Source organism: Cydia amplana, chromosome 14 (genome assembly GCF_948474715.1).
Source record: "Cydia amplana chromosome 14, ilCydAmpl1.1, whole genome shotgun sequence".
NCBI classification, from domain to species: Eukaryota; Metazoa; Arthropoda; class Insecta; order Lepidoptera; family Tortricidae; genus Cydia; species Cydia amplana.
The window spans coordinates 2,299,221-2,324,042 of record NC_086082.1 but is presented as its reverse complement, the minus strand read 5'-3'; the positions used below and the strand labels follow the sequence as shown (position 1 = coordinate 2,324,042).

Below are 24,822 nucleotides of genomic sequence, written 5' to 3'. Positions count from 1 at the left end.
TGAAGAATATTTGACCTCCTCACCCCGGCTATAAACAAAATGTTCCGCTCCGCTGATATATTTCGCACTGTGCGTTTACACGATGCTTTTAAAGACACGTCGAAATGTATAGGTGTGCGTAAAAATGCACTTTACGAAGTAGTAGCATAGGTTCCAAAATGAGATAGGTATGAATACCTACAGGTACCATTCTGCATCGAAAGTTCCAATGCATTTGTAATTACTTACTAAATAATATAAAACGAACTTAACAAGAATAACAAATTAAATTGAGAAAATCTGAGAACTGCTGCTATTGATTTAGATTTAGATTTATTTATTTCATAATATGAAATTACATTATAAATTATTCTAAGCTAATCTATACGAATTTATATTATGATCGTCAACTATTTATTATATACAAATGTCAATACAGATAAAAATCATCATCAAATATCAATAGCAAAATAAATTCATCACAAAGTCAAATAAATATTGGGAAATAAATATACAATGTCAAATGATAGTATTATTAGGGAAAAGATGTCAATATGGCTAATTAATAATTATGTATTTAGCTTCTACCTAACTGTGGTATGTATTTAGCTTCTACCTACTTAAACCCAACTGCCTACCAATGACCATCCATTAAATATTATTTGATATTTTATCAGTAAAATTGAGCTTTGGGTCAGTTAAGAAGTAACTTTTCTTCACTTAGAGTTGGAGTAAAACCCGTTATACGTTCCTGAACCAAGATTCTTTAGGTCCGAGACATTTGTACAGTTTTTATTGTTATAATATTTTTACTCGACTACGGAAAAGCAAAAGGGTTATAATACTTATGATTTAGATGTATGTTTGTATACACTCTAAAAAACCAAACGCGGAAAAATATCATAACGAAGGTTTTTTCTATTTATCCAATGGGTCAAGTAACATTCGCCATTATTAAAATATACGTACGCAACATCATTGCGTGAGTCCAACGCGTTAAAAAAAAGCAGTGCGTATCGTCTTCTACTCCTGACCCGAGAAACATTTGCATTCATATAAAGAACCTTTTTTTCTGCTCTTGGCAGTTAAAATGGGTGGCACAGATTTTCCTAAAGTAAATTTATCGTATTTCTTATTTCCTTGTGCATTGCAAATTGGGTTGAGATTTTACACCGTGCTTTTCCGCTTGAATTATCAAGATTTACGTATAAAAACTTTTCTAGAAAATTTCTTTTTTTTTAGTCCCAGCACTTCTTCTTAGTCTAAAACGTTGGCGCTATTATTCGTGTCCTTTTTATTAATACCACGTCGGTGGCAAACAAGCATACGACCCGCATGATGGTACTCAGTCACCTATGGATGCCTGCAAATCCAGAGGTGTTTCATGCGCGTTGCCGACCATTTACACTAACGCTTTATTTATAGGTTCCTACTTTAAATGAAATACTAACAAGATAATATGGATTTTGCTGGATCTGGATTTGAACCCCATACTATACATTAAAAAAAAGGTAATAAAATTAATTTCGCGACCCGTCTATAAACATGAGTTAATATGTGTTCAAAACGTGAAAGTTTTAAAAATTATATAATAAATGTATATAGACTGGATGGAATCTTGAATCTTCTGAAATCATCTACCTACCTAAATATTGACATGTTTTTAGAGCTACAACTTTTATAACGGATAAAAAAAAAAACAAATTGCAGCAGCCTGTAAAGTAAACAAATTGGCCAGGCGGCGCCCGATAGCAAAATGGATGGGATCATAGTAGACTGTGACAGCTCATCCATATTGAAATGCTATACGGCACAGTCAGTCGTTATACGTATAGTATTGAAACGTTTGTGTTTCTGGGTGGCGAAAAAATAACTGCAGTGTCGTTGCCAGGGAGATTGGGATTATACTGAGCAACTTTTACTATGGGACCAACCCCGAAATCACGAAATTTGACTATTTCATACATTTTTGATAAGTAGTCCATTTTCTATGGAAGGGTAATTTTTTTCGCAATTTCATAGGCTTAACAATAGACACCCATGAACTGGTCGCAGCAGGCATTGATTGGGACTATTTTAGAAAAAGTGAACAGTATACCGGTCTATAGATTTAAGTTTGGGTGGACAATGAGACTGGGTAATTGCAAAGATGGAGCTATTTTATTATTATGATTTAAATATGTTTGTGTTCAATTATAAACAAGACACTGGCACCGTCTCACCTCCTTCACGGTACTACCAAGAAAGCGGGTGCTGCTGCCGAAGCTGCCGAGACCCTCAAGAGGCGGAAATACGGGGGCATAGACTAGGAATCCTCTAGACTGAGTTTAGAGCAATTATTTCATGAAACTGATGCTGCCAAAAATACGGGGGTGCGGGGGGACGAGGTGAGCGATTCCCGTGCCGTGATTGGTCCGTTCAAAGACACGGACCAATCACGGCACGGGATTGACTCGAAGATGGAGTAAAACTACCGTATAAGTGGCAGAGGGGGTAGCATTACTCTATGCTCAGTCTAGTGTATTCCTAGTCTATGTACGGGGGTCTAGACGCCAATTACAACTTTGTTCCTTTCGGTGTCGAGACCCTCGGTCCGTGGGGTCCGGGAGCTCAAAATTTATTTACATATTTGGCCAAACGGCTGGTTGAGGTCACTGGGGACAAAAGAGCTGGCAGCTTCCTCGTTCAACGAATAAGCGTTGCAATTCAGCGAGGAAATGCTGCCAGTATCTTTGGTACTATGCCCCATGGGCCCTCTTTAGATATAGATTTTTAGTTTTCCTTTTTTAAGTAGTAGTTTTAGTTTTGTAGGTAGTTTTAATTTTATTTAGGTTATTTTATTGTTACTTTATGTTATTTATGTTGTTGTTCAATAAAAGTGAAAACCAAATTGTAAACAAGACATAGTTACCTACGCATTTATTGAGTATTATAAATATGTTTATATAATTATTGTTTTGAAATACAGTCTCATATTTACAAAGCTTTGCAAAGATGTAAAAGCTGAGGTACAATAATGAATAAATAATTTCTCACAGAAGTCGTAAACATTGCAGAACTTTTCAAAGAAACATCATGCAAACTCGTTAAAAGTGTGTATTGTAGCAATCATGGAAAGTTAAGGAAGCCAACATAGGAACAAATTTAAATGTTTGATACATTTAGTTGACAGGCATTTTGAAATTATAAAAAAATACACGTTCTTTATCATCCTCGCGCTATCCCTGCATTTTGCCATGGCTCATGGGAGCCTGGGGTCCGCTTGACAACTAATCCCAAGAATTAACGTAGGCACTAGTTTTTACGAAAGCGACTGCCATCTGACCTTCCAACCCAGAGGGGAAACTAGGCCTTATTGGGATTATTCCGGTTTCCTCACGATGTTTTCCTTCACCGAAAATACTTTAATATACAAAAAATATGCCTATTATTTCGCTTTATGTAGGCTTTAACTTAAAAATAAAAGTTTTAAATGACCTGACCTGACTTCAAAGTGATTTCAGAAAACCATTTATTTATACAAAGGCCCCGACTAAATCACACTTAAATCAATTTAATTACAGAAACATTGCATCAGAATCTCGTTAGCTAAAACAGCGGAGCAATATCCAAACCCATTATCGATCGATTAAGGTCTAAAATTGAAAATCAGTCGCTTTACATGCAAATCGACCTGAGTTATATACCTATTACAAAAGCTTAGCGAATGCAAGCGAGACGAATTTCCTATACATATTTTATAATTTATAATATGCGAGGCAAACGAGCAGACTAATCACCTGATGGTAAGCAATGACCGTCTCCCATGGACACCTGCTACACCAGAGGGGTTGCAAGTGCATTGCCGGACTTTACATTGGGAGTAAGTAAGCTCTTTTCTTGAAGGTTACATATACTCCAGTCATTTTACGGACCTATTATGGCGAATCAGAAATTGTAATGACTGTTTTTTTAGTGTAATAGATTTATAAATAGAAGCAAGAAAATATAAATATAAGCTTACCTCTCTAGATATAAACTTTATTGAAAATATTTTGACACCATACCTACATTTATAAATTTGTATGGAAATTGTTTTTCGCTCCTAACTTATATAAGTTATGTACCAAGCAAAAAATCAAAAAAAGTCATCGGAGGAGCATATCTACGAGTATTGTTTAAATAAACATCAAATTGTGTAAAAATATTTTTAATAATGTAAATATCCAGAGAGGAAAATGAGGACTAAGTTTGTATGAACAAACGGTTGTCCTTTCCTCTTAATGATGAAGCAGGTGTAAATTCCGTCATCTCCGCGGCATAAACATAAACATAAACTTTACTCCCAAGAGCACTCAGATTTCCAGCTAAACTTCATTAAGCGGGCTCAGAATCCGGGATATAATCTTCCCGTATGCGTACAATGTACAATTAATAAACTTCAGAGGAAGGGAAATTGGTACTCTCTGGAAATATGTCTTAAATATTACGGAATACGCTTGAATGTAGAAATTTTACGTCGCTCAAAAATAACGTTTTTTTTTTGTTTATTTCTCACTCCACTTGACACTTTTCTGTTTTGCCCTATTGACTGGTAGAGAATGCCAGTAGCAGCATTAAGTCCTCCTATTGTACCTACTCCTTTTTATGTGCATTAACCCCTCAACTGCCTTGTTCCTTATCCGTCCCAGACAATTTGAACTGTAATTAACAGTGTAAAGGTTATTCAGTAGCAAATTTTTCACAACGGCGCGCCGCGGCGTTCGAGGGGTTAAAGTTTAAAAATAAATGAATAAAATAATACGCTCATGAAAAGTACAGTCATGCACGTTTTTTCGTTGCTAAGCCATTTAGTGGTTAGGTTACATTATACGAGACATTTTGTAGCATGCATTAGTGTTGAACAAGGTCATAAGGTCAAACACTAGGTGTTTTCGATTACCTTATTATATTACTTTAAACAACTTTCATCATCAAGTGAAGGGTCCACGGAAAGAACATGTCTAGTCACACTAGTGACATTTTGAGTAATCGCGGTTTTATAATTTGGAACAATGTCAAAACGTATGGTAATTTCCGTGACCAGGTATTATTTAACTAAATCAACTAAATATAAAGTTGTGTTACATTTATTATACAGTGGTAGCAAAAGACTTAACTAATAAGAGTTCATTAAGAGCTCTTCATTTTGAGATAAAAATCTCGTTTTCCGAAAAATGTGACTAGACATGTTCTTTCCGTGGACCCTTCAAGTGTTCGTACTAATTGCATTTGATCTTTTCGATAAGTAGGTACAGTAAGCTGCAGAAATAATATCACTGACCCCCTGTATAAAAACTTGTTTGCTTCAATAAATATTGTTGTTCGTTATTCGGTACGAAATATTGGTTTTATTAATTTTATTCGCTATTAAGCTCCGTTTTAATTGAATTAAGTATAAATTATGAAAATCGACGTCAGATTACAGTCGTTTTATGGACTTTGTGGACTTGAGATAGTTAAGATACTTGTTACAGTAGTTACCTGCTCAGGAATAACCACATTGCAAAAACTTAATCTCAATAATTTAAAATTTTCGCATTCAATTTTGAACTTTATCCCATGAAAAAAGAATCCAGAATTAAACAGCAATGCAAGCGCATTTGCACTTATCTTAAGAAAAAGAAACGTCTCAACTCTAAGACGCAATGCATTCGAATTTGGACTTTACCACGCCTACAGAGAGTGCATATTTGAATAGCTATGATTGCAGAGTTGATACTCTTTTGTCCTTAAGAACCTATGTCAAGACAACGCATTAAACACCAAACTCAATGCATTCCGTTTTGAACTCTACTCTATTTGGATAAAGTTGAAATTTGAATAGTAACGCTTGGGGATTTAATACGTTCTTGTTGTAATGAGGAGAGGTCAAGACTTGAAAGGGACCAATTAGCTGAACCTATAGCGGTTGGTTGCGTATTGAGATGAAAGCGTTTCATGGAAGATGCTTTAGTTATAGCTAGATTCATACTCATGTTAAATTCACAGGGATTTCCCTCGATTTTAGGCGCCATCGCCGACACTGTTAACAGACAGTTCGTAAACCTTATTACAAACGCCATAAGGTCCGGGATAGACAGTTAAGAGTGTTGCTGTACAGTCAGCAGCAGAAGTTGCTAAGCGGGCGAGGTGTTCAAAATTATCTTGACGCGACTTTATTTTTAGGAGAATAGGAGCGTGTTATTTAATGACTATTTATTTTTATTAGTTACATAATAGTTAAGTTTTACGCTCTTATTTCTTCATATACTTAACTATTTTTAGCAACTTTGTTCCATTAGGAATATTGAAGGTTCATATTTCAAAACGAGTATGATTTGCGGCGAACGTAGGTGCATTGGTAGAGCCACTGAACTAGCGATTGATGACATGAAACATTTGCTTTAGTACAGTGCTTTATGTGACGTACGGTATGTATTAATTCAAGTATCGTGAAATGGCCATTGACTACATTAAAAGAAAACTACATACTTAATTAAGTTACGAAATAAATTAAAAGTGGAGAAATTCACTGTCTTGGGTGGGACTTGAACCCACGACCACTGGATCACTAGTACAGTGCTCTGCCATCTGAGCTACCAAGACTGTACCCAATTCAGCGAATATTTCCACCATATATGAGCCCTTGGGAGGCTCAAACATACATTCATTTTTACATTCTTAATTGTTACATAAATAGTATTAGGTAGCGTCAATTAGAACAAAACGTAGACATATTTATATTTATACAGGTACATTTATTGTATACATATACGTATATATTATTGTTGTATAATATATATTTATTTTATCTTTACATTACATTTATATTTGTGCCTATTAATTTTAAGCATCAAGTTTTAGTGTTCTTTATATACCTATACCCCGCCCCCGCACCAACTATGCTTTTCTGTTTGGCCTAAAGGTTGACTGGTAGAGAATGCCGTGTAGCATTAAGTCCGCCTTTTGTCACTGTATATTTTTTACTGTGCAATAATCATCATCTTCCTCGCGTTGTCCCAGCATTTTGCCACGGCTCATGGGAGCCTGGGGTCCGCTTGGCAACTAGTCCCAGTAATTGGCGTGGGCACTAGTTTTATTGTGCAATAATGTTTAAATAAATACAAATAATGACTGCAATGAGTCAAACTTGGCCGTGCAGCTAAATAAATAAATAAATATATACGTTGAGACACTCTTACACCAATCCTTATTGAGCTTTCTATGAGACTAAGTCCATTTGTGTAAAACTGTCGCTTTTTCGGGTTCCGTACCCAAAGGGTAAACGGTCTGTCTGTCCGTCAGTCTGTCTGTCACCACACTGTGTCTCATGAACCGTGATAGCTAGGCAGTTGAAATTTTCACAGATGATGTATTTCTGTTGCCGCTATAACAACAAATACTAAAAACATAATAAAATAAATATTTAAGTGGGGCTCCCATACAACAAATGTAATTTCTATGCCGTTTTTTGCGTAATGGTACGGAACCCTTCGTGCGCGAGTCCGACTCGCACTTGGCCGGTTTTTATAAAAGATAAAGATTGTAACTTTCAAAAACTCCAATCTGCTTTGACTGAATGACGGCTGCCAAGCAAAAGCAGTACTAAATCGTGACGCAATAAAACATAAAATCCGCTGTTCTTGTGGCCGCTAAAGCGTTATGCGACTGCATGCAGCTCGTCCAATATCGCAGGCAAATAAACAAGAATCCCCCTGTATAGAGGAACGCGCTGTTCAAGCACCCCCCTGTATAGCGCAACGCTTTTCAAGCCGTTTGCTGAATGCATAAACGAATGACAACAGTATCGAGTGTCCAAAAGAGCGTTTCCCTCAAGTCCATATATAAAAAAAATAAAAGAGCGTTTAGGGCATTCCAGAAAAGCACCGTTTTCTGGAATGAGCACATGATTGGCGCGACAGTATCTCGCGGCGAGATAGCCGTCTTTTTCTATATTAATAAAAGAGGGACGGGTAGTCTATCTGGCTGCGAGATATTGTCGCACCAATCATGTAGCACATGATTAGTGCGACAGCCCGATTAGCCCGGCTACGAATATGATATGATGGTCGTTCTTGTCTACGTGACAGCGTGATAAAACGGTGTCCGTCACTTTCTATTCGGCGGTGTTAAAAAGTGACAGTTATTTTATCACGCGGCTAAAACCATCCATAATACGCCAGCAGATTTGTTTTGGGGATCAAAAGACAGTCGAAGTCTGGCAATCGTACTCTAATCCATAGATGTGGATCAAAAACACTATATAAGCGGACTTAAGCCCAAAATCTATTTAATTTAATTACCTTGAACTAACTAAATAATACGGCCCAGCGAACCAAAGAGGATCTTGGCCTCCGAAACGAGAACACACCACTTTTTCCGATCCTGCGCCGTTTCCTGCCAATTATCGGCTTGAAGCTGACGCAGATCCGCTTCCACATTTACTTGAAACGACCTTAAATTACCTTTAACTTAATTGAATTTGTCTATCACTGCTATCCAATTACTTTTGTTATTAAGATATCCAATAGTTAATTTACGTTAGATCCGGGCATAGGGACATTAACCCTCGATTTTCCGCTCAGTCATTAATACATATTTAATAATAGTAATAGTTTGCCAGGTTTTCTATGTTCTAAAGCTTTTACTATGGCAGGTAGTCCCAAATCTTTGTGTGAAAAAAGTTATCGCCGCAAAAAGTAGTGTAAGTAGAAACGTGATTATAGTTTTTAGGGTTCCGTAGCCAAATGGCAAAAAACGGAACCCTTATAGATTCGTCATGTCTGTCTGTCTGTCTGTCTGTCCGTCTGTCCGTCTGTCTGTCCGTCCGTATGTCACAGCCACTTTTCTCCGAAACTATAAGAACTATACTGTTGAAACTTGGTAAGTAGATGTATTCTGTGAACCGCATTAAGATTTTCACACAAAAATAGAAAAAAAAAAAACAATAAATTTTTGGGGTTCCCCATACTTCGAACTGAAACTCAAAATTTTTTTTTTCATCAAACCCATACGTGTGGGGTATCTATGGATAGGTCTTCAAAAATGATATTGAGGTTTCTAATATCATTTTTTTCTAAACTGAATAGTTTGCGCGAGAGACACTACCAAAGTGGTAAAATGTGTGTCCCCCCCCCTGTAACTTCTAAAATAAGAGAATGATAAAACTAAAAAAAATATATGATGTACATTACCATGTAAACTTCCACCGAAAATTGGTTTGAACGAGATCTAGTAAGTAGTTTTTTTTTTATACGTCATAAATCGTCTAAATACGGAACCCTTCATGGGCGAGTCCGACTCGCACTTGGCCGCTTTTATTATATTACTGTTTTATTTTATTTTTTAGATTATTATTCTATTAATTAATTATTATTATTGATATTGTGTTGTGACGATCTTTTTGTGAATGCATTTTATTTTGACATGTAGAATTTAATGTACATTTTCAATAAGAAATAAATGAATCTAATCTAATCTACAAAAAAATAAAGTATAAATAAATCTGCCCATCCTCCTTTACACTTGGGGACGATTCATACAAGATAAGGGCAACTGACCTGTGTATCTCTGTGTATGCTGTAGGTGGACCAGCAGCAGGGCTCCACCTGGTTGGAGTCCAGCCCCCAGAACTCCAGCTCCTCTTCAAACAGCGGCCCGCACACATTTGTGGGGTAGTGGAGCTTTCCAGTCCTGGACAAGAAAGAACATTTCTCAATTAAGTAAGCGAGATCACTTTGAATTGCTTTTTTAGGGTTCCGTACCCAAAGAGTAAAAACGGGACCCTATTACTAAGACTCCTCTGTCCGTCTGTCCGTCTGTCTGTCCGTCTGTCCGTCTGTTTGTCCGTCTGTCTGTCCGTCTGTCTGTCTGTCACCGGGCTTCTCACGAACCGTGCTAGCTAGACAGTTGAAGTTTTCACAGATGATGTATTTCTGTTGCCGCTATAATAACAAATACTAAACAGTACGGAACCCTTGGTGGCCGAGTCCGACTCGCACTCCGGTTTTTGGTATATTCGTGGTAAAACCCGAAAAACTCTTCTCCACCAGTGTCCGATCCACAAAACCTTGCTGACATTGTAATTGATGGTGGGTTCCTTCTATATCGAATGTTTTGGCATTCCAAGGAAGAATTTATCTCCGAAGGGTATGCCTACCTGGGATTGAGCAAACTCGGATTACACGCATTTAGGACGAAATTAAGGTGTTCAAACGATTTCCAGTTTGCTGGCAATTAATTCCTCAAAACGCTTTGTTTTGTATCTAATTTGATTCGCCTATATATCTCTTACCATTCTGTATTATAACCCATATAAATAACACATGATATGTACCGTTCATAAACCTACTTTTCGCATGTAATTATAAATCACAACTTTGTTACTCAAGTTACAAGGGTGTAATCGCAATCGTATAATGAATCACTTAAGCCCTTTTTCCTACTAGTATTCTGAATTTGTACGAAAGTTTAACACGTAATAGGGAATTTTGCCCCTCGTCAAATTTCTGCTTAATTAGAAGGCGGACTGTACTTTCCTCATAACAGTTTTGTTAATTATTCAATATGACTGTACGTGTGAGGCTTCATTGTGGAAACTATTGGCAGACATCGCATGGTTTGTATTAAAATTTCGTGTTTGGGGCGTATATACTACATACTGGAACAAATATAGCATATTTTGAAGTGTTTATCAACTAGAACTGTATATGTGAATATAACATACACATATATATTGCATGATTAATTTATGCATATATTATTATTGTATAGGATACTCAGTAATCATTATACTCTATGGGGCCAACCCCGCGAAATACCGAAAAAATCACGACGTTTTATCATTATTTTACATCTTATCAAACCCCATTATCACGATAGTTACTCATGAAATAAAACTATTAAAACGGATTATATCGCGTAGGTATATTAAATTTATTCTACATCCCGACGTTTCGAACCCTGAAGGGTTCGTGGTCAACGGGTGACTGATTATCAATTGTTATTGTAAAAAGTATCTACATTAGGGAACCCTTACTTCGCCGTTGGGGCCCAACAACATCCAAGATGTAGAATATACTGAATTCACAATAAAAAGAGCTCTGTAAAAATAATTTAAAAGTAAAAAAAATTAAGATTTCTAAAATAACATCTTCGCCACCTGTTCCTAATTTCGCCTTACAATTTTTTTTAATAATGATTATTATAATAAAACTTATTCCTAATCCTAATTATCGCATACGCCTATAAATCTCATGATACAACCTAAGTATATATAGCCGAATTATGTCGAATTTAGGGTAAGTAAGTATTTTTGCCAACCCTTTTCAATTAAGTACCAGAAAGAATAATAACGAGGCTTCCTTATAATTATAACGATACTTAGGCTTAGCACGCACTGCGGTTTTTAAAAAGCGGTTCCGCTACCGCAAAAAATGTAACGTACGGCATTCTTTATAAGCGCACGCACTTGCGATTTAAGAATGCCGTACGTTACATTTTTTGCGGTAGCGGAACCGCTTTTTAAAAACCGCAGTGCGTGCTAAGCCTTAGATGAATTTCACTGAAATAAATTTGAACACAAATAACATTCGTACAAATAGAATTCTTGCGACGTATATTTCCGCGTACAGTATAAACATCGACATTTTGCTGAAATAAATACACCGTGTAATAAATCATATACAAACGGACGGTTTTGTAAACAATATTTTATTTTATTCTGTTTGACGGATTTCCTTTCGTTTTGTTAGTTATGCGATAAAAGACGTGGCCTTGATGTAAAATAAATTTTATAGTAATAAGTTAGGTATGTGTATCAATCAATATACATACAGGTTGGAATTTTCTAATACCACCTGGAGGGAAAGTACTCGAATGAAATGTCAAGAGTTATTTTTTTCTATAAAGCGACAGAAAATAATTTAATAACGCGCAATAAAATTTTCCTGTAATACGCACTGTGTTACAGGAACGCGGCGTTTACGATTTTGCTTAATATCGTATTTGCCGCTAAAGAAAGAGGGGGAAATTAAAAAATTGGAGCTACAAAAGTTTGGCCCTTCAATCCTATGTCGATTTTACTGCCCTTTTATGACGAAAACGGATAGATAGTATATTTTAGTAATAAAACATCCGACCATAAAGCCCGGCAACGCACTTTGCGACCACTCTAATGTCGTAGGTCTCCATGGACGATGCTAATTGCTTACTATCAGGTGATTCATTTGCTCGTTTGCCTCCTGTCTCATAAAAAAACACTCTAGTTTTTCTCCGCTTCATTCATTTTTCAAATCATTCTAATTATCATTGTAATTATCTACAACCACTCGCGTATGTATCCAATTCAGACCAGCTATCATGGTCGCATTTTTATTACCTGCGTCACTTTCGCACATTTACATTTTAGTTAGAACAGGACAGCCATGGTGACAAATGATAAAGAGCCGGCCATCTTAGCCCTACTGTAGTGCACAAGCTTCATTAGCTTAGTTGGTTAATATAATTGGAGCGATATTTCGAAAGGCCTTGAGTTCAAAATAATTAATCATGAGGCGTTTAAAAGTTTTCGATTTTTCCTTTATTAAAATTCGCAAAGATAATTATTATGAATGAATGAATAACATTTATTTCAGGACAAGTCCCATAGTATGTTAGTAACAAGATGAATACTTAAAATTAGTGTTAGTGCACAACATAAATAAAAATTTAACACAAATAAAAACTTAAAAACCTATAACCTACCTACATGGAGCGCGAGACATGGAGCTGCGTCCATCGACGCATCAGCGCGGAGTCCCAGCGGTCCGCGAACGCGCTCAGGATCCCGTTGGTGCTGCCGCGAACTCGGGCTAACAGGGAGGCGCACCGCTTGCGCATTATGGCAGCAAAATCGTCGGTCCGCGCCTCCGCAAACATGCCCGACGCACTACAGTGCCGCGGCAACCCCAACAGAACCCTAAACGCGTTGTTATATTGGACTCGCAAGTCGCTATATGCCCGCTGCGTAAAGTTGACCCACAGACCGCAAGTATAAAACGATTGGCAATATGCCTTGAACAAAGTAATTTTCACAGGCTGTGAGCACCTTGCGAACCTGCGAGCCACAATATTACATCGGACAGCCAGCGACCTGCGCTCCCTCTCCACGTCACAATTATCTTTTAAATCCTCCGTGACCCAGTGACCCAAATATTTGACTTTTTGCACCCTATTGAGAGGTGTGCCACAAAGCGAGATACCAGGAGCGTCTGTGTAGGTCTTTGACCCTGCCTTAAATATAATCATCTCGCTCTTTTTGGCATTATATTTGAGTCCGTGGGTCACAGCGTACGACTCACAGATTGCGACCAGTTTTCTTAATGCGCCAATCGATGGACTCAGAAGCACCATATCGTCTGCGTAACTAATGTTATTGGGAAGTACTTGGGGTGCGAAATAACCAACAACCGGTATGTAACGAAGCTAGTTTATTACTGACTGGTGGGGGCGGCGCGGGCGCATACACCTCACTCCTTCCCCTTTAATTTTGAAACCTGATAACAATGAGAAAACACAAAGATTAAAACTAACACTTACTTACTAATTTTCTTTACAAGGTATAGTCTATTTTCTTAGTTCTAGGCCTCAAGGTGGGGCCCACCCGTAGCGGCGGCGCGGGGGCGCTATCCGCGACGGATGAGGATGCAGGTTCCACATTCGGACCGGAACTCTGCTCCGCCTCTTTTTCCACCTGTAACTCTGTGTTACACTCCTCACTTTCTATTTGACTGGAAACTGAATCCGACCGCTGAGTGACAGTCGCTGGAGAAGGAGGCGGATCAAGTGGTAACGGTGGCGAAGATGGCGGCGATGCCGAGGGCGGTGGCGAAGTGAACCACGTATACTTGTCATCGTCCTCACCTTTTCTTACATTGCTGTCAAATTTTGTGCTCCCCGTATACCTCATAATCTGATCAATGTGCCTTTTGCACAAAACATTGTAATCGTTAACATATATTTCAAACATCCGGTTACCAATTATATTTTGTATGAGACCTAAAGTCCAAAATTGTTTTCTTGCTGTAAACCATCTTAACCATACTTTATCCCCCTTTTTAAAATGTCTACAATGCTGCTTTTCATTGTGGTCTTTGAAACCAAAATCATTTTTACGTTGAGGTAAAACCAGATAAATTTATTTTAAATTATATCATAATACACACACACGCGGGTAAACGTCCGTTCGTCGCCAGTGGGAAGTACTTGGGGTGCGAAATAACCAACAACCGGTATGTAACGAAGCTAGTTTATTACTGACTGGTGGGGGCGGCGCGGGCGCATACACCTCAGTTATTCAAACAGATATCTCCAACGTGACATCCGATATTAGTGCTGCTGAGCTCACCGATTAGCCGGTTCATATAAAGATTGAAGAGCCGGGGCGAGCTCAGCCCCCCCTGCCTCACCCCACACTCCAACCCATATTCATCTGAGTATGACCCACCCCATCTTACTCTGTTCCTTTTATTGCCGTACCAGTAGCGAAGCATCAAGACTACCTCTGGCGGTAATGTGGTCTCATGCTGCAACTTGTTCCATAGCGCCTTATAGTCTACTAGATCGAATGCCTTTGACAAGTCCAAAAAACAGGCAAATACAGGTGTATTTTTATCAGTGTAGTACTGAACAGCTTGCTTGAGACACAGTATTGCACTCTCCGTGGACAACCCTGGCCTAAAACCAAATTGTGTCGTGCAAGTTTAGGTGCTGGGCGAGTTGTTTATCAAGCAAACTGTCCAGAACCTTGGCCAGAATAGTAGCTAACGAGATTGGCCTGTAATTGGACATGTCAGAGGCATCTCCAGTCTTATTCTTCACTATTGGCACGACTACCGTATACATTAGTTCATTCGGAAGATAAGAGTGGGCAATGCACAAATTAAAAAACAAAGCAAGTACTCTGGGTAGGTGGGGACCTGCATACTTTAGATGTTCAACGCTAAGGCCGTCGAACCCCGGAGATTTTCCTCTAATCATATTATTTATGACCGTGGCAACTTCCTTAGTTGAAAATTTAACAGCGAGTCTCGTGGTGTTGACGGCCTCAGAATCACCCACCGCCGACCGCTCAGAGAGCGGCGAATGCATTCTGAAACTTTCTTTAAAAGCATTAGCTATGTCCGCAGGATCATGCAGACCAGAAACGCTCGCAGGAAGGCTCGACTTAGGATTTAGGCTTTTTGTTCGCTTCCAGAATTCACCAAAACGTTTTTTAGAGTGACTTCTAGCTATCATATCCATTTTTATTTGTTGCTGATTATTCTGACAATATTTCAGTTTTAACTTAAACAATCGCCTTGATTCACGCAAGCTATTGTACACATCGCCATGCAAAGGTTTTCCACAAGTTAACCACATCTGGTAACACAATCTCGCCTCCCTATGCGCGTCGCTGACATGCAGGTTCCAACCTGGCATTGAGCGTTTTTTAAGCCGATTTGTGCCTTTATGCGAAAACTCGGCGCCCTGTTTAAGAGTAATGTATATATTATGTACTTGGTCGTCGTATGTCATAGAAGTGTAGGTATATACTTTTAGAGTTAAAATTTGTAAGAGTTACAAAACGCTAAAAATAATCGTCGAGTTCCACAACCCAGTGCGTACCAGTCTTCAATTATACAAGGTGTAACGAAGTGTGAGATCGGAGTCGAGCCAGCGAGCCGTCACATCGCCGTCAGGTTTATGAGTATGGCGGTCTTAGGGCCGATACAGACGGACTGCAACACGACTGCGATTTGTATGGGAACTGCACGCCAACTGCACGCCAACTGCAACGTCGGCGTGCAGTTCCCATACAAGTTGCAGTCGGGTTGCAGTCCGTCTGTACCGGGAGCTTACTGCGCTCCTTGAGAGTAGAGTCAAAATACATAATAACATGTGCTTACGGTAGATTACTCTCCTAACAAATGAAAAATACAAATTAAATGGCCTAGCCATACAAATGAAAATTTGCCACTGAAATTGGAACCTAAGGAGAAGGATAAATAGAGTTTATTTAGCGTTGTTGGAAATTTAACGAAATAAAGCAAAAGCGACTCTGTTCCAATTGAATATGATTTAAACTTCATTGAACTGAAGAAGTACTATAGGTAGGACATTGGGCTTTAGGAGGTTGCTCTACTGTAGATTTTAAGTAGGTATAGGTAAGTTTACCAACGCCCAAAATACCACTCTAAACTCACAAGAAACTACAGCCAGTATATAAATTATAGTTTTACCAACTCCAGATAACAGGGGACAGATAATATTGTTAAGCACTTGTCAAAACTTTTCACTTGGCCAAGCGTTTGGCCTAACTTTTGGATGTCAGACAATCTGACTTGTTCTCTTTGCTTATGTGTTGCAGGCGAGACGAACAGTCAAGTGTGATCTTAAAAATATAAGTACGTAAGAAATGGGTCGTAGATACTCAAACAGAATAAGTTTTTGGCAACAATTTCATTTTAGGTACAAGCTTTTATTGCTGACTGTACTTTTCTTCACAGGAAACTAATACTCATCGAGACAATTCTAAAAACCCCAAACACAATTAGGTTGCGTTGTTTTATTATAGTTTCTATGGCCACCTCCTGTCTCCATCATCAGACCAGCTTCATGACACTTAACGCAAACGCATACGACACGTCACGCTATCGAATGAAACTTACACTAGGGGTACAGGCTGATATTTTAAATTTAATCATATTATTTCGTTATCGTGCGTCTCGCCCGCTAATACGTGTATGGACAAGTACGATCGAAATGTACGCTGGCTGAATTAGCTGAATACCATCAGTTAGATGTCGTTCTGATATCATTGTACGTTAAAATTGGCCTAGTAGTATTTGACAAATTTGTGGGGATTTATTTCACCATTAAGACGAAACAGGAGCTGAGATTTAAATATTTTAGGTAAATATACCCGTCTCGCTAACGGAAGCGGCTCCTAAAACTAGTGCGATAAGGACAAGGTGAAAAATCCTGCGTAAAAAGCTCAAAAATCAAGGTTTCGTACTCGACTGTTTCCTCCTCCAAAACTTAACCAATCGTAACCAAATTTTGAAATATAAATGATTATCTGTGTCGGACCGTTTTGCTTTTTTGGCTCATTGATATCAGTTTTGAATACCACGCCTCTCATTGCGGCATAGGCCAATTAGGCCATTTTAGCCATTTTTGGAGGGCTCTAGCGCCTTAAAAAACAAAAATATCAAAAAAAGCAAAACGGTCCGACACAGATATAAATTATATTAATCTGTGTTAAAAAATCATTGCTCTAGCTTCAAAACCCACCGAGGAAACAGTCGAGTAGGTACGTTTGTATGGAGAAATGACCACTCCTGTTGCCTCTTTTTTAACCTTTGTGGGTACAGGAAAAACACAAAATCCGTTCTGACGTTCTATTCAACTAAACAGTAGCCCTAGTATAAACTAGGGGTTCAGTACATGTATGTAAAAAAGCGAATTGTGTCTAGGCTAGATTGTGCGTTCGACTCACAAGTCCGTATAACAGTAATAGTAACAACGACTAAACTTTGACCTCTCCAACTTGTCCAACTTGATCCCTGGCTATTGTTAACTTTTGCTTTGTGTAGCGTTAATAAACGTACTTACACGACTTATTATAGACATAGTATAATGCACGGAGGTCTAGAGAACACGCTTGCCTTACTACAAAACATAGTAAGGCGGGGAGTGAGCGGCGCGTGAGCGTTTTATATGTAAAACGTTACGCGCCGCCCGGAAAACGCGCCTGTGTGACGAAGCCTTAAGATAAGTTAAATATTACGTCTAGATACGATATGGATTATGTCAGTGTCAAAAGAGGCGTTTCTTCAAACAAAAACATCACTTTTGACACTGACATATCTAATCCATATCGTAGCTAAACGTAATATTTCACGTATCTTAAAGTTCGAATCGGGCCGCAAGCCTCAAAATTTGCCGAACCCGGTTTGGAACCGGTGTCTTCTTGAGTATACTCGTAAATATCGACGCAAAAACCCGTTTTAGTGAAAACGCGTTTTCCCTATGTACCTTAAAGTAGTACTATTAGTTATTCTGTGCCTTAAACTAGTTTTCCGGTCCGTCTCTCAAAAATACCAGTCAAAACTAGTTTTTCCAAAGTCCCTTGGTGAAAACTAGTTTTCACTAATCACTTAAAACTAAATTTAGTGAACACTAGTTAAGATTGCATTCTTTAAATGGTCCATGGAACTACTAAAGTTTTTATAAACCGTGAGTCAACAGAAAAGCGACCCTTTGATGCTCGACACGACAAAGTGTGATTTCCTTCGTAAATTCGGTTTGACAATGTAAACGATAACTTTTCGGGTCCATTGTGATGTTGTTACGTGATGTTTGAATAGGGTTATTTGAAAGGGTGACAATGACAAGGGACCGTCAACAAATCGCAAGTCAAGGAATCGAATATGACACACAAACTATAAGCAGTATTGCAACGCGACATTACTGCCCAATGCATTTATTAAACTTCATTGCACAAAAGAACAACTTAATGTACAAAAGGCGAACTTAATGCCATGATCCTGCCGCAAATGTCAAAGATTCGGGCAGCAACGTCGATTTTGACATTTGTGGCAGCAATGCAGTCGGCAGTAATGTCACGCTGCAATACTGCTGCAGTAATGAAGTCTGAATCCGAACGGTACCTTTAGGGTAAACCTCGTTTTCAGAGGATTACAGAGCGCCGCTTGAAAGTTTTCGACCAACTACGAACTTCTAAAGCTGATAAATGTACTAGGCATAAATACGAGCATGTTTTGAAACTGAGTTGACTTGCCGTTGTAATCGACTAGTTTTAGCTCACGACTGCCACTCACTAAAGCTATGTAAATGTCTAGAGGCGTTTGAGATGTGGGTGTACAGGAGAATACTGAAAATCTCATGGACGGATAGTGTAAGGCCTGAGTGGACGCTCGAGTTGGGCGTGCAGCGGGGCGGGGCGTGCGGTGTGCATGTTAAACAAATGCAAACGTATAGGAGCGGCCTTAGTGCACGCTGCTCACATCACTTGTGAGCCCGACGCCACGCTGCACGCCCCGCCGAACGCTCCGCTTCGAGGGTCCACTCAAGCCTTACACATAGAGTAACCAATGAAAGTGTGCTGCTGAGAGTGCAAAAGAGAAGAGACATTTTAGATACAATAAAGATTCGGAAACTGCAGTACTTTGGTCATGTGTTGCGAAATGACAAATACGACCTCCTCCAGCTGATAATACAGGGGAAAATCCAAGGCAAACGAAAACGTGGAAGACGACGTACCTCGTGGATCAAAAACCTCAGGTGCTGGTTCAAAATAAGCACCAGATCGCTGTTTCGAGCTGCAGCGTCAAAAGCCTGCGCCAATTCTAGCGATTAGTAACCCCCTTATTCATAAAACTTTACGGGCCTGATTTAGTTAAACTATGTTTTATCCCTTTCTTATAAATACATAAGTCAAAATGACAGATAAGGACAAACGATTATTAGCTAATTGAGGTTTGTAGCGTGTTTATAAATAATGGAGTAAATTGAATATATTATAAACGGGTCACTCACGTATTTTAAGTCGAAAACGCTCGACATGTTTCACTCCGTACCGAGTAGCATCATCAGGAGCTTGCCTTAACGGTGACGGACCGGTGCAGACTGCAGACCGCAGCTCTCCGCGCCCGATGACTCGGCGCGGGCGCCGGTGTTGGCAGGGGGGGCGAGAAACTACCCTCGTTTACGGCATTATTGCATTATTACGCGAGTAACCCGTTTTTTTAATATAACTAATGTCCGTATCTCACGGAACTAGAAGTTTTGTTATTAAAAGGAAGTAAATTGCTAAGTTTGGCAAATTTGTGCCAACTTGTTTGGCAAATTTGTGCCAACTTGTTTGGCCAGACCGCCATTAAATAAAAGAAGAAATCACGTCCTTTAGGATGCAACTGATGAAACAGCGTTTTCCCGTTTTCATCTTAGGATGAGGAGAATTTTCACTGCCGTAGGTATAGGAAAGGAATCGGTAGCAACGTGGGTTTGATTCGATTTATGTCCTCGTTAAATATTGAACCGCCATGAATGGGATATAGGATCGTTAAAGCAGCTTAATGGCTTTCGGCTTTTATTTATTTTAGCTTATGAATTTATGGGCTCCTGGTACTTTTGGTCGCGACTTTGACCGAATCGAAGTCACTAATAAGGGCAAATGTATTTAAAGTTGTACAGTAAGCTGCAAAGATAACTGCCCCCCCCCCCCCCCCACATCGAATCTTGTTTGCAGACGAGGTCAATTATCTATGCAGCTTACTGTATCTACATATGTCTTTTTTTAATATTGATATTTTTTATGTTTATTCTACTTAGAATCACGATTTTCGATCGTATTAGGAAAAAAGTTACTGAAAAATTTCCATACCTTTCTCGATTCGTCCATTCCGTTAGTACATATACTCGTATCTATCGTCATACAAGTGTATAAAATCGGTAACGGAATGGAAAATCTTTGGAGACTGGCTCATGAAGTTTAAGGCACGGATAACTTCGCAAGCGAGATAATTTTGAAAATAGTTAATATCTGCTCAACTAGAAGCATTTCATACTTTGGCAAGACTTACGCGAGTAAAACGCTTAGGTACTAAGGCATCTTGGTTACTGTCAGATACATAGTTGCAATTTTCAACATTACCCCGTTTCCGAAAGTTATATGAATGTAAATCGCTGTTTAGCGACGTAACCGCCTGTAGCATGCCACCTTCAATCAATTATTTTGTATAACTGTTTCTATTTCTATATACCCCGAAACTCGTCACAAACTGGACCCGCTGCTGTGATCGAACTGTCACAAGTTACGGAAAGCCGGCACAGATAATAAATCAATAGTTCCCAATGTGGGTTCTAAGCCAAATCGACTGGGCTTAGACTGGCCGCGCGAACTGTGATTATCTAGGTACCAGTATTCATTGGTTACTTGTAGACTATATGAAATCTAACGAACATATTTCGTTTGAAGTATTTTATTTTAATTAAGATTTCGTATTTATTGAATTGTAATATATGTCATACCGCTGGTTGGCCCAGGGGCTAAGTCTTGCGGTTCAGGCGTTGCTACGATTTATGCAACCATGCCGGAAGGACAGATTTGGGGAAGTCTTTTATAATTCGTTTTAGGTTTTGTTTTTTTAGCATGAATTTAAATTTATGCTAAAACTAGTATACAATATAAAATTTTACAAAATTTTAATTTACTTAAATTTTATTGTAATCTAATGTTAAAAAAAATTAGGTAGTGACATAAAGACAAAAGACAAATGACAAAATATATTACAGAGGTTCTCGTATCTTTGCATGAATGCAAATATGAATTTTTATATATAGGTACATACATCGCGAAGAAAAGTTTAACTGTCCCAAAAACAACATCAATAACCAATCAGTCGAAATGTTTTAGGTGACACACCCAAAACAATACACAGCCAAATTGTTTTACGTCATTTTGCGTTACCTTAGGTCCCATACCAATACGCAAATCTAACAACATTACATTTATGTATGTGTATTTGTTTGTAGCAACCCTGTTAGTTACCTTTGACAAGGGTTGTTTTTTCTATTGGGCCTGTTGGACAGGTTTAGGGTTAGCACTTCCCGGCGGTTGCCGGTACCTACCTACCTGTGATGAAACTTAAAATTGTTTACCGTAAAATGGGGTGAGTACGCGCAAAACTGACATTCAAACCTCGATAACATTTTATTTTTACATATGCAAACTGAATGGTGTATATAATAAGTGTTCCGGACGTTTATATTTTAGTTTTTATTTTATTTTGGGTAGTTACTTTTCATAACTTTGACGATAAACAGGAAAACCCACCTCACCCCGTAATCCCTGGTATTTGGGGTGAGTTGGGTTTTCATACAAAGGTGATTTTGAAAGATTGTTGGATCGATTTTTTTTATTATGAGCATTACTATAGCTCCATTTTAAATTGGAATACATTATTTTTATAGCAGTAGCCTTAAAAACCCATCTCACCCCCCTTTCATCCCTTCTCTCCCCATTCATAACCCAACTCTCCCCGCGAACCCTACTCACCCCATTTTATGGTAGGTATACTATTTTGAAATTACAAATGCACATGGGTACTTACATGTATTAAAAACATGATTAGGCGAGGATTCAAATCATAGAAAAGCGGTGTGATTTTTTTTATGAATATTATGAAAAAAATAACATCTATGATGGACAAATAACAAACCAATCCGATGACAATCCACAAATACATATGGTCAGATGACAACCAAAACTCACTAATTACTAAAAAATTACTAAACAAAAATCAACCTTATTACGGTACCACTACGGTTTATTACGGTTATGAACTTGTGGTGGTATTAGTATTGTGAGTTTTGGTTGTCATCTGTCGATATATGCCTGTATACATAATTATGTCCCCATGCCATTGACGTATAGTTGGTCAAACCAAATTGTCAGTAAATAAGAACAAAAACAATTATACTCATTCTATTCTGTTGAGTGCTAGTGCTAGTGTAATACAAAGATAGTATGATTATCGCTGTCTGTTTGAATTGAGACAGTCCTGTGACTAACTATATATCTCAGGCCGGCCTTACGGGCACTAAAAAACCGGCCAAGTGCGAGTCGGACTCGCGCACGGAGGGTTCCGCACCATCAACAAAAAATAGAGCAAAACAAGCAAAAAAACGGTCACCCATCCAAGTATTGACCCCGCCCGACGTTGCTTAACTTCGGTCAAAAATGTGTCTGTGAACCTAGCATATCAAGTGCCAGCATCTCAATCTTTTTTGAGAGTTCTAGTAGCATCCCTAATAGTTCTACAGTTCTAGATGGTTTTTTTAAATAGTTCTGCTCATTTTCGCGAAAAAAATGAAATTTTAAAATGAGATGCTAACTTCACATTTTGACACTCCAGCATCCCAGCCATTACCCACTCCACAGCCTCGAAATAGCATTTAAATGAAAGATACTAACATTTCTAGACGATATATAATGAGTTCTAGTCAAAACTGTAAAAAAATTTTTTTTCATATATATGTATGGGACACGAACATGAAAAATAATTCTAGGAAAATTCTGATTCACGTTTGTTGTATGGGAGCCCCACTTAAATCTTTATTTTATTCTGTTTTTAGTATTTGTTGTTATACCGGCAACAGAAATACATCATCTGTGAAAATTTCAACTGTCTAGCTATCACGGTTCGTGAGATACAGCCTGGTGACAGACGGACGGACGGACGGACGGACGGACAGCGGAGTCTTAGTAATAGGGTCCCGTTTTTACCCTTTGGGTACGGAACCCTAAAAATGGTACTAGTTCAGCGGCGCCTCACGAATTCGAGCCAATCGTGCAGTCTAACGCCACTAGTTGCGACCAATCACGCGCGTGATGCGAACTCATTCAACCAATCGCGTTGCAGCGGTGTCACACCAATATACTGGCTCCATTCATGGCCCATTTTTATTGCCCGTAAGGTAAGCCCAGAGATATACGTCAATGCCCCATGCAATGCACGGCGGGGATTAGGTTATAGTCCTCGTGCTGGCCAAAAGCGGCCTGAGGATTCATGTACAAAATAAAATAAACTTTTTCTAAGGTCATCTCTTTTCCTCATTTACACAATTCTAAAGTAAGAAAGAGGTGTATAATATTCCAAAGAATGTAAATAAGCGTCGGTTACTCACAAGTATTTACAGAGACTCAGATTCTCTTTTGTCTCGTCTTGTGGAGTGCCTTTTGTTTAATTGAGTGCTCATTTCTTTGGAGGATTTAATGTTAAATAAAGAAGCTTTTAAAGCCAGTTTATTAAGGGAAAAAATTATGAGGAAATCCTAGCTATCAATTTAAACGAGTGATTTTTGTAAATATCCCGCTTATTGTTTAACAACACTGCGTAACCTATTTATATTTGACGTAGGTTTTTTTTATTGAGACAGTTGTCCAATAGGTTAATTATTCTAGAAAAATAACTATTACGAGTATATTGCCAGATTTTCTTCGTGTCAAATTTTTTCGAATCCGTTTGAGCTTATGATAATTAATATATACATAGCAGTATATAGACTAAAAATATCACAAATAAAAATACAAATAAAATACAGTGACACAAAGTAAAAAATAAAAATAAGTATGTGAATTATTTTATTAATATTTTATAAAATAATTGACTAGTTCCCATGTCACACTTTAGAGCAGCGGTCGGCAACCTTTTAGCAGCCAAGGGCCGCATAGTAGTTACCGAAGTTGACGCGGACCGCACTTTGTTAATATTTATGACTTTATGCAGACATTGTCGTTTGTCAATATTACATACAAAACAGCCAGGAAGGCTCGCGGGCCGCAAGTGACAGGTTCACGGGCCGCGGGTTGCCGACCGCTGCTTTAGAGCAAAGATTCATTGTTGAATTTTCGTTTTAGTGTAAAATTCCACAATTCCCTATATGAATACCACAGTCACCTCAGATGTTCTCGCAAGGAGTCCCATCTGGCAATTTTTCACCGTCTCCATTTGCTACAATTGACAGATTGATGGATAGCAACACTACAGATCGGGTGGGGGGACAAATGGGAGTGATTGGGTGTCGTCTGAGTCACATGTTTGCCGAGTGTCACTTGTTACTTTATGCCCTTTTTAGAAAAAGACTCGATAAGAAAAGATAGATTTCTTGATGATTTCTTGTGCTATTCTTAAATTTTTGGAGATATTTTTTGGCCATATTAGACGCAATTTAAATTAAAAACTCTCATATTTTATGGAATGTTTTTAAAGTCAAAGATTTTTCCACATATTATTA

The 24,822-nt window shown here is 38.4% G+C and overlaps 1 protein-coding gene across 1 annotated transcript in view; it reads right to left on the bottom strand.

The window, feature by feature from the left end:
• The window catches only part of LOC134653943 (potassium voltage-gated channel protein Shaw-like), a 272,060-nt gene that overhangs the window by 242,520 nt on the left and 4,718 nt on the right, over nucleotides 1-24,822 (bottom strand). Inside the window, exon 3 of the mRNA XM_063509313.1 lies at nucleotides 9,540-9,672. Within this exon, the coding sequence (XP_063365383.1) occupies nucleotides 9,540-9,672 (133 nt within the window). The remainder of the gene's footprint in view (nucleotides 1-9,539; nucleotides 9,673-24,822) is intronic.